We start from the raw sequence: 11,677 nt of genomic DNA on the forward strand, positions 1-11,677 counted from the left end.
AGTGAAAGTACTACCAGGTACAATCGTTACAAAGAAGATACAACGACTCCTTAGATGAGCGTGTAATAATCCCTGTATATTGCAACGGAAATAAAGTCCTTGCATTGATTGATCCTGGTTCAGAAATTTCATGTATATCCGACCACATTGCATTAATGAAAGACATTGAAAGGCGAACTCAAACCATTCACCTAATTTTAGCAGATGATAAAACTTCTAAGTGTGATACCATGGCCATAGATGTTGAAATCTCCCTGGCCGATGATAGAAATATCACAACTCAAGCTGTGATCGTTAAGATGTCACAGAAGTACGACATTATAGTCGGAATGAGCGATTTGCTCACGTTAGGGATAACCGTAACAGGCTTACCCAACAACATAGATCCATTAAAGGATCAGTCAGACGATAATTGTCTAAAACCATATACACCACCATCGGACACAGTCAAGGAATTAATTCCTGGCTTTGCCGATAAGATAATGGATCTTATATTAGTAAATAAGAAGATAAAAATAACCGACTGGGCGAAACTCCGCTTCAACGACGGATACGTCAGCCTTGACTTAACCAAGGTAGACTTTACTAAGCTCAAATGTCCTTTAAGAAACTATGTTTCTTGGAGACACAAAACTGTAGTTAAAGAACAAGTCGAGAAATGGTTATCCGATGGGGTAATTGAAATCAATTACCAGCAAATGCCAGTTAACTTAGCATTATGGGCAGTTGATCAACACAACTCTGACGGAACATTTAAGAAAGTCAGAGTATGTCTAGATATGAGTTCAATAAATAAGTTATTGCCGACTCATTGTTTCCATCTCCTACGTATAAACGAGTTTCTGAGACGAATGGAAGGTGCTACGGTGTTTACATCCATAGACCTAACACAGGGGTATCATCAAATGCAAATTTATGAACCCCATCGTAAGTACTTTAGTTTTACCTGGAAAGGTAAACAATACAGGTTCAGAGGCGCACCTTTCGGGTTGCACTCCTTAGCAGCATTCTTCCAACAAGTATTGGAGGAAATGTTTGCAGACATGCTTAACGTGCAAGTCTATATAGATGACATAGTCATCTTTTCTAAAACTAAGGGCGGACATGCCGCATTAGTCAGGCAAGTCCTTCAGAGACTCATTGAACAAAACTTCAAGATTAACGAGAAGAAATGTCGCTTCGCCATGAGCGAAACACAGCTCTTAGGCTATCGTATATCTGGGGAAGGTATTAAAATCGACCCCGGTAAGGTGGAACACCTGTTAGATTGGCGAACACCAACTACAGGAAGATATGTGAACAGCATGTGTGGGTTTGTAAACTTCTTTTCAGATGGAGTACCACACTTGGCTGATTATCTTAAACACTTTGGTCACTTAAGATGTCATAAAGGCAAACTAGGAGACTTGTGGACTAAAGAGTGTGATGACGCATTTAAAGCACTCAAGCACGCAGTCCAACAAGCCCCTGTTGTACAAAGACCACCTTAGCACTCGAAGGTGTACTATACCAGGTTATAGATAATAAACCTAGGTATATACAATTCTTTAGCCGACCAATGAATGCATCACAGTTGAATTATCCAACTGTGAAGCAAGAGCTACTAGCCATAGTAGCAGCTTTAACATACTTCCGCGATTACTTATACGGAACAGCTTTCACGCTGATGCGTGATCAGAAGTCCTTTCAATATATGAAGGAAATGAAGCCAGACTCTCAATTTCTGAGCCGATGGCTTGATACAATATCAAAGTTTCATTTTGATATCAAACATCTACCAGGGATACATAACCATTTACCGGATATGTTATCACGCTTCGTACCGGACTTTAATAAATCCGTACGTGAGTTACTAGCCACTGATTGGAAATGTAACCCCAGGTGGTTTGAACTGGCTCAAAAGATATTTGCGCCACATACAATTGACATGTTTGCTGCACATCATAATGCACAACTTAAGAATTACAGGACTTTAAATCATCCTTTGGGAGATGCCTTTCAACTAGACCTCTCCAAACATAATGCGTGGGCTAATCCACCATGGCAGTTAATTGCCCAATTATTATATTATCTTCATATACACAAAGCTACCATCACGTTGTGTCGCCCATTACGGAGCAAAGATCCTTGGCTCAATAAATTAATAGGCATGATACAATGCGAGCCAATATATTTAGATAGGGAAGTAGATACTTTCCTATATCAGGGTACCCGAGCCGTCCATATGACACCCTGGAGACATACTACAATATGTCGTATTGGTCCCATTGGAACAACCAAATGGACCCCTTCTGAGACCTTCCTTAACAAGGTCAAAGAATCAGAGATTCCACTCTCTACTAGATTGAACGTTAAGCAGTTCAAAGGCAACACAGCACTTGAAGTCTGTGCACAAGAAATATAATCTACTAATGACTCTACAGTTAAGAAGCGTCAGTCTCTAGCTAGGACTCTGTTTAATAGCATAAAGTCCAAGCCCGAAGTCTTTCAACCCCTATTTTTAAAGGGATTAATGAAAGATAACCCCGAAGCATATACACATATAATGCGACTATTACATAAGTCAGGTGTATCAAACACACACGAGCGCACTCATGACTCTCATGCGAAAGAAGGACATGAGTCTGGAAACACTACAGACTTAGGAACCACGCAAGTGGATTCTCAACACCCTACCTTTATTCTGGAGAAGCAGAATGATGAAAACATTCTTGCTTGGCTGACGCAAAACCATAAGTTAAAGCACCAGAACGTAGTAGACGCACTTCTTAAAGATGCTAAGCGAAATGGGATCGCGCACCCTAAGCTGGCAACTTTAGTTGACAGAGTATATCAGTCATGTACAGACTGTGATCTCAACCAGATTAAGCGCTATGGGTTCGCACCGCTTAAGAGTGTGACTGAAGATGTTCCATGGCGCAGGGTCATCGTTGATCTGGTTGACCTGCCTACGTCCGAGGACACAGGCGACCGTTACGTATACCACTTCTTTAATGTGGCGTCACGGTATAACTTGCTCTATCCTTTACAGGACAAGAGTACGCAGACCGTGGCAGAATTATATTGCCAAGTCTTTGCTGACCACGGGTTGCCAGGTATAATGTGCACTGATAATGGTAACGAGTTCTGCGATGACGTAATGGAATCGTTAGTACTCGTATCAGGCATGTGCCATAAAAGGGGTGTACCATATAAACCGCAAACACAAGGCGCTAATGAAACCCGCCACAGAAGACTTAAGTTCTTCTTACGTACTGCATTAACGGATGATGCAGATGATTGGCCGTACCACCTTAAGTGGGTACAAACACAGATGAACAAGTGTGCTGATCTGGCTACAGGAACTATATCCGCTCACTATTTTCGTGGCAGATATAGTGAGATACAAATACCCTTTAACAAGGACGAGCTTGATCACCATGAGTTACCATGGTGAGAGAAGGTACAACGCATACACAACGTTGTATATCCTTGCTTGCGAGAGACACGTAATGTGGCCTTATTAAAAAGGTAAAATAGATGGAATGCTAACAAAAAGATAGCAAAGTATCAGGTTGGAGACAGAGTTAACATCCGTCAACGTAATTCCGATGCTACTGTACTAACATCGAAATGGATAGGACCACATATAACCTCTGTAACCGACACTAAAAGTGGAACCTATGAAGTTAATAACTTCGACGGTTCTAGTGCTTTAAATATAGGCACTAGTCGAATTCCGACTACTGAGATTATTCTCGCAAGAAGACATGATTCTACTGCACCTCTTGACCGCTCCGAATTCAAAGATATTATATGGAGAACGGATAAAGGAGGATATACATATTATCGTACACGCTTTATAGACGGTACAATCGCTGAGTTAACTTCAGACGCTTTTGACAATCAGGACTATTTAAAGGCCTTTAACAGAAAACGGCGTAAACGCCTACATAAGTCACAGGCTGAAAAAGATAGCATGGTCCCATCGTCTGAAGGCACGGAAGTTAAAACTTACCCGCCAACAGCATTTATCCCGAGCTTTACTGCTCATCCTTTGTATTCCTAAAACATTGAAGTGTAAGAAAAGTCCAGTCGACCACCACGGACCTACTGGACCTAAACCCAAAACTCACAGGGTAACCGAGAACGCTTAACTTCTCCGCCTGAGAAACATTAACTATACGTTATGCTACTTAATGTTTTCGACCCGTTCTTTTTGACCCATAATCAGCTTGAGTGAGCAACTTGCTTCTCCTGGGTCTCAAAGCTGGGTGGGGGCTGTGTAAAAGCCGGGCCTCCACATTAGAATCTTATAATATAAACCTACTCTTAATAGTACGTAAAATGTACTCTTAAAAGTACGTGAACTCAGTTTTCCATAAATGGTTTTAACGGTTTTATTAATTAATACCTTTTCCATTTTACATATCAGATATTTGGATACGGCCATTAAAAGGCCCCAGTAAAATACCAAATATAAGATTTGGTCTAGTTCTATTAATAGAACTATATTTACTTTCCAAATCTATTTATATCTGAATACTTCGGTATTCTAAGGACTATTAGCGTTGCTTAGTTTATCCTCCGTTCAGCCAACCAGGTGTGCCAGTCTGATGAAAGCTAGGTCGGTAATTCTTGATAAGTGGCAAGTTATTGGTTAATGCAATAACTATGGACATCAAGAGTATTTTCTTTTCTTTTCTTTTTATCTAAAGATAGAATTTTATGAGTCTTTCAGATTCGCCCCAACGAAACATACCATAGTTTCTAATAGAGCGACAACGAAACACTAAATAAAATCCCTTCGGTGAAAACAGTACTGAGAAGATTATATATATAGGCAATGTCTCAGCCTCACAATCCCTCAGAGTATTGCTGTTTTCGCAAGGCATACCTAACTTTACTACAAGACTCATTTTGACATTGAATTTAATTAAACTTAGACTTAACCTAAGCGTTTAATTACTCTAAGGCGTTAATATCGTCTTGATAGACCGAGACTTACACATGTGTGTACACGTATGTATACACAGGTGTACATGAGTGTATGTGTTTACGCATGTGTGTACACGCATGTATACACAGGTGTGTATGTGTGTATGTGTTTATGCATGTGTGTACACGTATGTATGCACATGTATACATGAGTGTATGCGTTTACGCATGTGTGTACACGTATGTAAACACAGGTGTACATGTGTGTATGTGTATATGGATGTGTGTACACGTATGTATGCACATGTATACATGAGTGTATGTATTTACGCATGTGTGTACATGTGTGTATGTGTTTATGCATGTGTGTACACGTATGTATGTACATGTATACATGAGTGTATGTGTTTTTACATGTCTGTACACGTATGTATGCACATGTATACATGAGTGTATGTGTTTATGAACGCGTTCACTAACAATACGATATCATTCATATGTATACTAATTTATTGCATTTTATCAATCTATTTTACAAGTAAATACAGAACATTATACAGAACAATCCATTAAGGATTCTTAGCTTTCACACCTTCCACTTATTGGATTCTGCATGGTATGTTATCTGTATATACCGTTGTTTATTGTTAGTTGTTTTCTTCCATGGCCTTTTCGGGTCGTCCTGGTGTAGTATCCTTAGGTTGTTCATAAAAGAGATGATCGCACTTCATCCATATTGTCAGAAAGACCCGGAAGTATAAATGACTGTTTCCTTTTATAAAACAAAAATCTTCGAATGTTTTTTTTTCTGCAAAAGACCAGACATGCTGAACATACTCTCGGATCGACAAGATGTAGAAACGATGTCAAAAGAGATCATAGCTATCGTATACAAGGTAGTCATCTGTATCTTGTGATCTCTCGAATATTGAAGGGCTTACTGACTAGGATCCATCTCCTTTTTTATAAGTGTTACGGTTTTACCTTTGGTAATTGTATCACTCTCATATCTGGCACCTTCAACAGGCAAGTTTTTCTTTATGACCAATTCTGCAGCTATCTTTTTTTTCATATCCAAAATGTACTCTTGTTGTTTGTATGTAGAGGTTCGTGTAGGAATTGTGCTGATGGTATTATCGATGTTTGCTCCTGATCGTCTCCTCTCCAATAGACGTCTGCGTCGATCTTTTATATCCTCACCTACATCTACATCTGTATCCATGGGCTGTATTCCTGAACTAGATACCGATTGGGTTGTGTTATTTGACAACTCTGACGCTAGTATAGATGTAACGCCTGCCTTTGACTTCATTTTTATTTTATTCGGTCGTTCATTAACAATGTCAATGTTTTGCGGACATTCTCAGCTTCTTCTCATCAAGTTCCAAACCACCCATATTCTTGTGCATACAGTGAAGATAATAGCTAGCAAGTACTTCTTTAGTGGGCTTCCGAGGGAAATAGTCAAACAACAGATCTCTTATCCGCGTTCGCCTCGATTTTATCTCCGGCAGTAATTTTGTTTCCATATGTAATTCGGTTGTTTAATTGATTCCAGACGTAATTTGAACTTCAATAGGAATATCCAGCAGAAGAACAAACTTACATGTTGGCAGTAATTCTGTTTCCATATGTAATTCGGTTGTTTAATTGATTCCAGACATAATTTGAACTTCAATAGGAATATCCGGCAGAAGAACAAACTTACATGTTTGAACTAATCTGTTAGCATCCGCCAAAGTCAGAAGCTTGGCTTGGATGCCAACCTGCGCCTGCATTAAGAGCCGTAATATCCCATTCATTTGTCTACGCATCACTTTCATATTCGGCGGGCATCGTAACTTTGTCTTCCTCGCTTTCCCCTTTTTGCCAGCAAACAAACCACCAGGGGCGTTCTTAATTAGATCGTCTATCAGAGACTGAACGGCAGAGTCAAGTAAGTCGTCTCTTTTGGACATCCGATATAAACCAGTCCACCTTGTCTTACAATTGTTTGTGATGGCCCTCTTTATCTCCTCACCAGCTGCTTCTTGTGTCATAGCCAGTATGTCGGCTGCTTTTGTACTCCTGTTGAAAAAACAGACTCTTGTAGCTATACCTTACACTATTTTATCTATTGGATAAAATGCTAGTGCTTTAGTCGAAATTTCCAACGGCGCCTTCTTGATACTAGCTTTGATAGTTGGCAAGTATCTTCTGACTGTCTTGGCGACTGGTGTTGAATAACAGGATGATAAAGTATTCGGCCCTTGTCTGCATAGACCGACCCAATCTCGTATACCTTCCTTTTCTCTTGAGCTAAGCGGCATGTCGTACATACACACGTTGATGCTCCATTGCAGATCAGCTTTCAACTTTGCAACTTTGTACGAAGTTTCGAAAGCAGAAGTACCTATGATATTGTTTTCCAGCCGTTTAAACTTTAAGCGTGCTTGCACTGTAAGATTCCGTCTATTAAGGCGATATTAACGCCTTAGAGTAATTAAACGCGTAGGTAAATTCTAAGTATCGTGAAAATATCAAAGCAAATAAACAAAATGAGACTTTTAGTAAAGTTAGGTATGCCTCGTGAAAACAGCAATACTCTGAGGGATTGTGAGGCTGAGACATTGCCTATATATAATCCTCTCAGTACTATTTCCGCCGAAGGGATTTTATTTAGTGTTTCGTTGTCGCTCTCTTAGAAAATATGGTATGTTTCGTCGGGGCGAATCTGAGAAACTCATCAAATCCTATCTTTAGAAAAAATAAATTAAAAAAGTAAAAATACTCTTGATGTCCATAGTTATTGTCTTAGCCAATAACTTGCCACTTATCAAGAATTACCGACTCAGCCTTCATCAGACTGGCACATCTGGTTGGCTGATCGGAGGATCAACTAGGTAACGTTAATAGTCCCTAGAAACCTATATTCGGTTGAGCCATCTCGCTACCGAAATATTCAGTTATAAATATAGTTGGAAAGTAAATATAGTTCTATTAATAGAACTAGACTAACTCTTATGTTTGGTATTTTACTGGGTCTTTTAAATGGCCTTGTCCAAATATCTGATATGTAAAATGGAAAATATATTAATTAATAAAACCTTTAAAACCCATTTAGGAAACTTAAGTTCCTCGTACTATTAAGAGTACGTTTATAATTTACGTACTGCTTAAGAGTACGTTTACAACATAGTGTTTAATGTGGAGGCCCGGCTATTACAGTACAGGACGATGAGATTTTATCTGTGCGACATGTGCCTTAATGTCATTAATCCATTCGTCCATATGTACTGTTTTATAGTGGGATATCACATTGTTGGCGCTTCCACGATACGTTTTTTCGTAACTGCTCGTAACCAGCGGTTCCCTCTACGCAATAGTTACATGTAGCTTGTCCTTCAGTCGCGTCTGTCCACTTTGTGCTTGCAAATCACACTTGGATTTGGGCAACAATTTACGATACAAGATGCCTAGCTCTTCTTTCTTGACCTTTTGGCCTTTCTTCACAACTTTCCCCATAGTGATGGTGCGAATAGGCGATAATATTAGTTTGTTTGTGTAAAGTGTGTTGTATAATGAATAGTAATTCCCAACAACTATGTAAAATTATAAATTGTGAATTTGTGATGTTTTTGCCTTGAAAATTGTCACATTGACACTCGTCTACAGTTACCGTAGTACCGAACTATACTAATAAATGATAATACGGCTGTGCATATGCTACTACAAAATGAAACATCATAAAAATAGAAATCAGGAATAAATACTATAGACTTGGAATTTCAAAAATATTAATATATAATATGGGACCGAAAAAATAGGATTATGGATACGCCTGGTGGAGCCAAACATTCCATATTCTATGAATATTTCAACGAGCTCCCATATTTATGGATTCCCAGGCCTGCTCCGGTGTCGTATCTCGTGACTCGAGTCTCGGGGTGTGACTGTAAAATAGCGTGTGTCGTTGACTCTGTGATAAAAGCTTTTTAAATAAAAATTAATAAAATATGTACGGACGGATTTTTACACTCGGTCGTTTACTCGTTAGCCAATGTAGTAAATACACGTTCCAACCAATGGTTGGTATCCATATTGCTTTAAAAATAAAAATAAAGAATGCAGTGAAAATACTAAAATAGTAAAGAAATGTTTCTTTAAAAAAAAAACAGTTTTGAACAAAAACATTTTTGAAAGTATTCACATAATAAATATATTTCGCTAAAAATAAAAATAGTTGAAGTCTTTTATATTCATTCAAAGCCTCCTAACTCCAGCCCTATGATAGCTTTTATTTTATTTTAACAAATAGGCATGGCTATGGTAAAATGAATTAAGTTTTCACAATGAATATTTGAATTACACAAATGGGAAATTGGGAATCGATTTCTATGAACACATCCTAATAATTGTTAATTTTAGAATTGGGTTGTATAATCCCGATATTTTTTTGTCTGGTTTTAGATGCATGGCAAACCAAAAGCAAGTTAGAAAGGACGTCATGCTGTTGCGCCATGTTCGTAGCACAACTGGTCCAAGTTATATAAAATTGACTCGGTTTTGTCTGCGTTAAAAGTACGATATCTTAGTGCGTAGAGAAACTTCTAGTGCTTGAAAGTGCACGGATATATTGTTGGAACATATATTTCCTAAAGAAGTAGCTTTATTATTATATTGTATATTGCCTATATATTATAATATTTGCCATGTGCCCTTTTGAGATATTTTTATAATTATTCAGCCAAAATACGAACCGTAATGTATTTTGGGCTCATAGTTAGGATTTGAGTCTTATATATCCGACTCAATATATATGTTTATAACTCACAGAAGTTCTATATATATACATATAATTAGCGTTGTATGTACGCTGGCATAATGAATGTCCCATTGAATGACCATCGATTGACAGGGATCAATTGAGGACCCATAGTAAGTATGGTTTCTTGAAGTATGTTTTGTATCATTTAGATATATCTAATGTGTTGTAATAAAGTTATACTATAATAACATACGTATCCCAGTAACTTCAATATAATACAGTAAATTTATCTGTACACACCTATATCGCACGTGTATACATGCATGCATGAATACATAGGTCTTCGAAGACTGCTACAATCGATTATGCTTGTTTATCGGTGTATGGCTACTAAATAAAGCGTCTGGAAGTCATAAAAGATTTATAAAAACGTGTCACGGGTCGTTAGATCGGGTTTTGGAGGTTTTCGACATAGTGTCGAATTGTCGATCTCCTGACCCGGCCCAGTGAACTGGTGGTACGACTATGGTGCCTTTTCTGAATGCGCATCTAATCTAAAAAATATGGAAAGAAATATTGGGAATTAGGTTGGTTCCGGATTCAGATAAATCGGATGCGTTCTTAATATTTTTAGCCCATTTGTAAATAAATGGATGGGTTTATTATACAAAAGAGCAAAAATAAAAAGAACAGGTGTTCTTCAGAAGGCTAAAAGCCATAGCCTTCTTTTAGAAAAAAATTAAAACAGAAGAAGGCTATGAGTATTTAGAATGAGTAAATTATTTAGACATGTGTAGTAAATATGTTTTTTAAAAAGAACAAAACAATGTATTACCATTTTGCTTTGAATTCCTTTTTGTTTTTGTTTCTATTCTTTTTTTTTTTAAACAACAAGCGAGGGTTAATTTACGTATTATTTTTATTAAAAAAACAAAATGCATAGAAATATTTGTAAGCGCAGTAGGCCAGTAGCGCCCTATGAAACCAGTAATAAATGGGCGGTCGGGCACAGACCAACCGGCCCAAGGCTAAAAATAAGTAGCTATGTCGAATGGCACAAATCCTAAGAAATACCAGCAGACCCGGCAGAGTGTATTAGTTTTTTGTTAAATATAAAACAAATACAAAATAGACTGATCGAGGCTGCGAAGCATCGACTGTGATATCTGTCTGTTGTTGTTTTTTTTGTTTGTTTTTTTTTAAAACAATGGAATTTCGGCCGGAATTTTTCCATCGCATGGCGATCCGGATCCTGGCGTGCCGGGGACTCTTTGACTCTTTCAGCCTGTCCTGGATACCTCCTTGTATATAGTACAGTGCATAGTGCAAAGTTTAAAAAAAATAATTATACGAGTGCGGCAGTGTGGCTGTGCGCCTGCGCCTCCTCGCATCGAAGAAACCTACCAAATGAATATCTGCACAAATACATATATATATTATATATATATATTATGTGGTGCTCGAAACGTAGTACACACAAACGAGCAAGCTAGAGAAAGTTTAACTGAATGACTTGACTTCCAAAACATTCAGTGATCATAATGAGTATAACACGTACGATAAAAGTCGCGCTGCTTCTGGTAGCGGTAATCTTCACATTAAGTGTTACCGGAGAAACACCGAGTGAACCCCTAGGGCCTGGACCTCAAGAAAGTTACAGCCCTATGAAAACAGTTTCAAAGTTCATGCATCAGCTAAATAGGTCTAACTACACGGGCGCTTTCGAGTATGTCGCCCCATCTTGGAAGGAGATCCCAGATATTGACGGCGAAGTAATGTCGTAAGTTAAATACACTCCTTTGCGTCAAACTTCATGGGAATAGATCAGAAATCTGACCAATAATAAGTGTGGTTTAAATTTTATGAGATTCCAGGTTGTGTGCAGTTTTACAATTTATGAGGTCCGTGTTCTTTTCATTTTAGAAGATCCCACGAAATGTGTGCTTTACGTTATATTTTTGTCTTTGTAATATCGCCTTCATATGTGCTTTTATGTGTTGTGATTTTGTGTAC

The 11,677-nt window shown here is 38.1% G+C and overlaps 1 protein-coding gene across 1 annotated transcript; it reads right to left on the minus strand.

Moving 5' to 3' along the window:
- Positions 1-5,854: 5,854 nt before the first annotated feature.
- On the minus strand, positions 5,855-6,229 carry SARC_04394 (hypothetical protein; the record flags this gene model as incomplete). The annotated part of the gene is made up of 1 exon (XM_014301769.1): positions 5,855-6,229. The coding sequence occupies one exon, from the start codon at positions 6,227-6,229 to the stop codon at positions 5,855-5,857; it is 375 nt and encodes a 124-aa protein (XP_014157244.1).
- Between the last annotated feature and the right edge of the window lie 5,448 nt (positions 6,230-11,677).

This window comes from Sphaeroforma arctica (genome assembly GCF_001186125.1).
Source record: "Sphaeroforma arctica JP610 unplaced genomic scaffold supercont1.245, whole genome shotgun sequence".
NCBI lineage: Eukaryota > Ichthyosporea > Ichthyophonida > Sphaeroforma > Sphaeroforma arctica.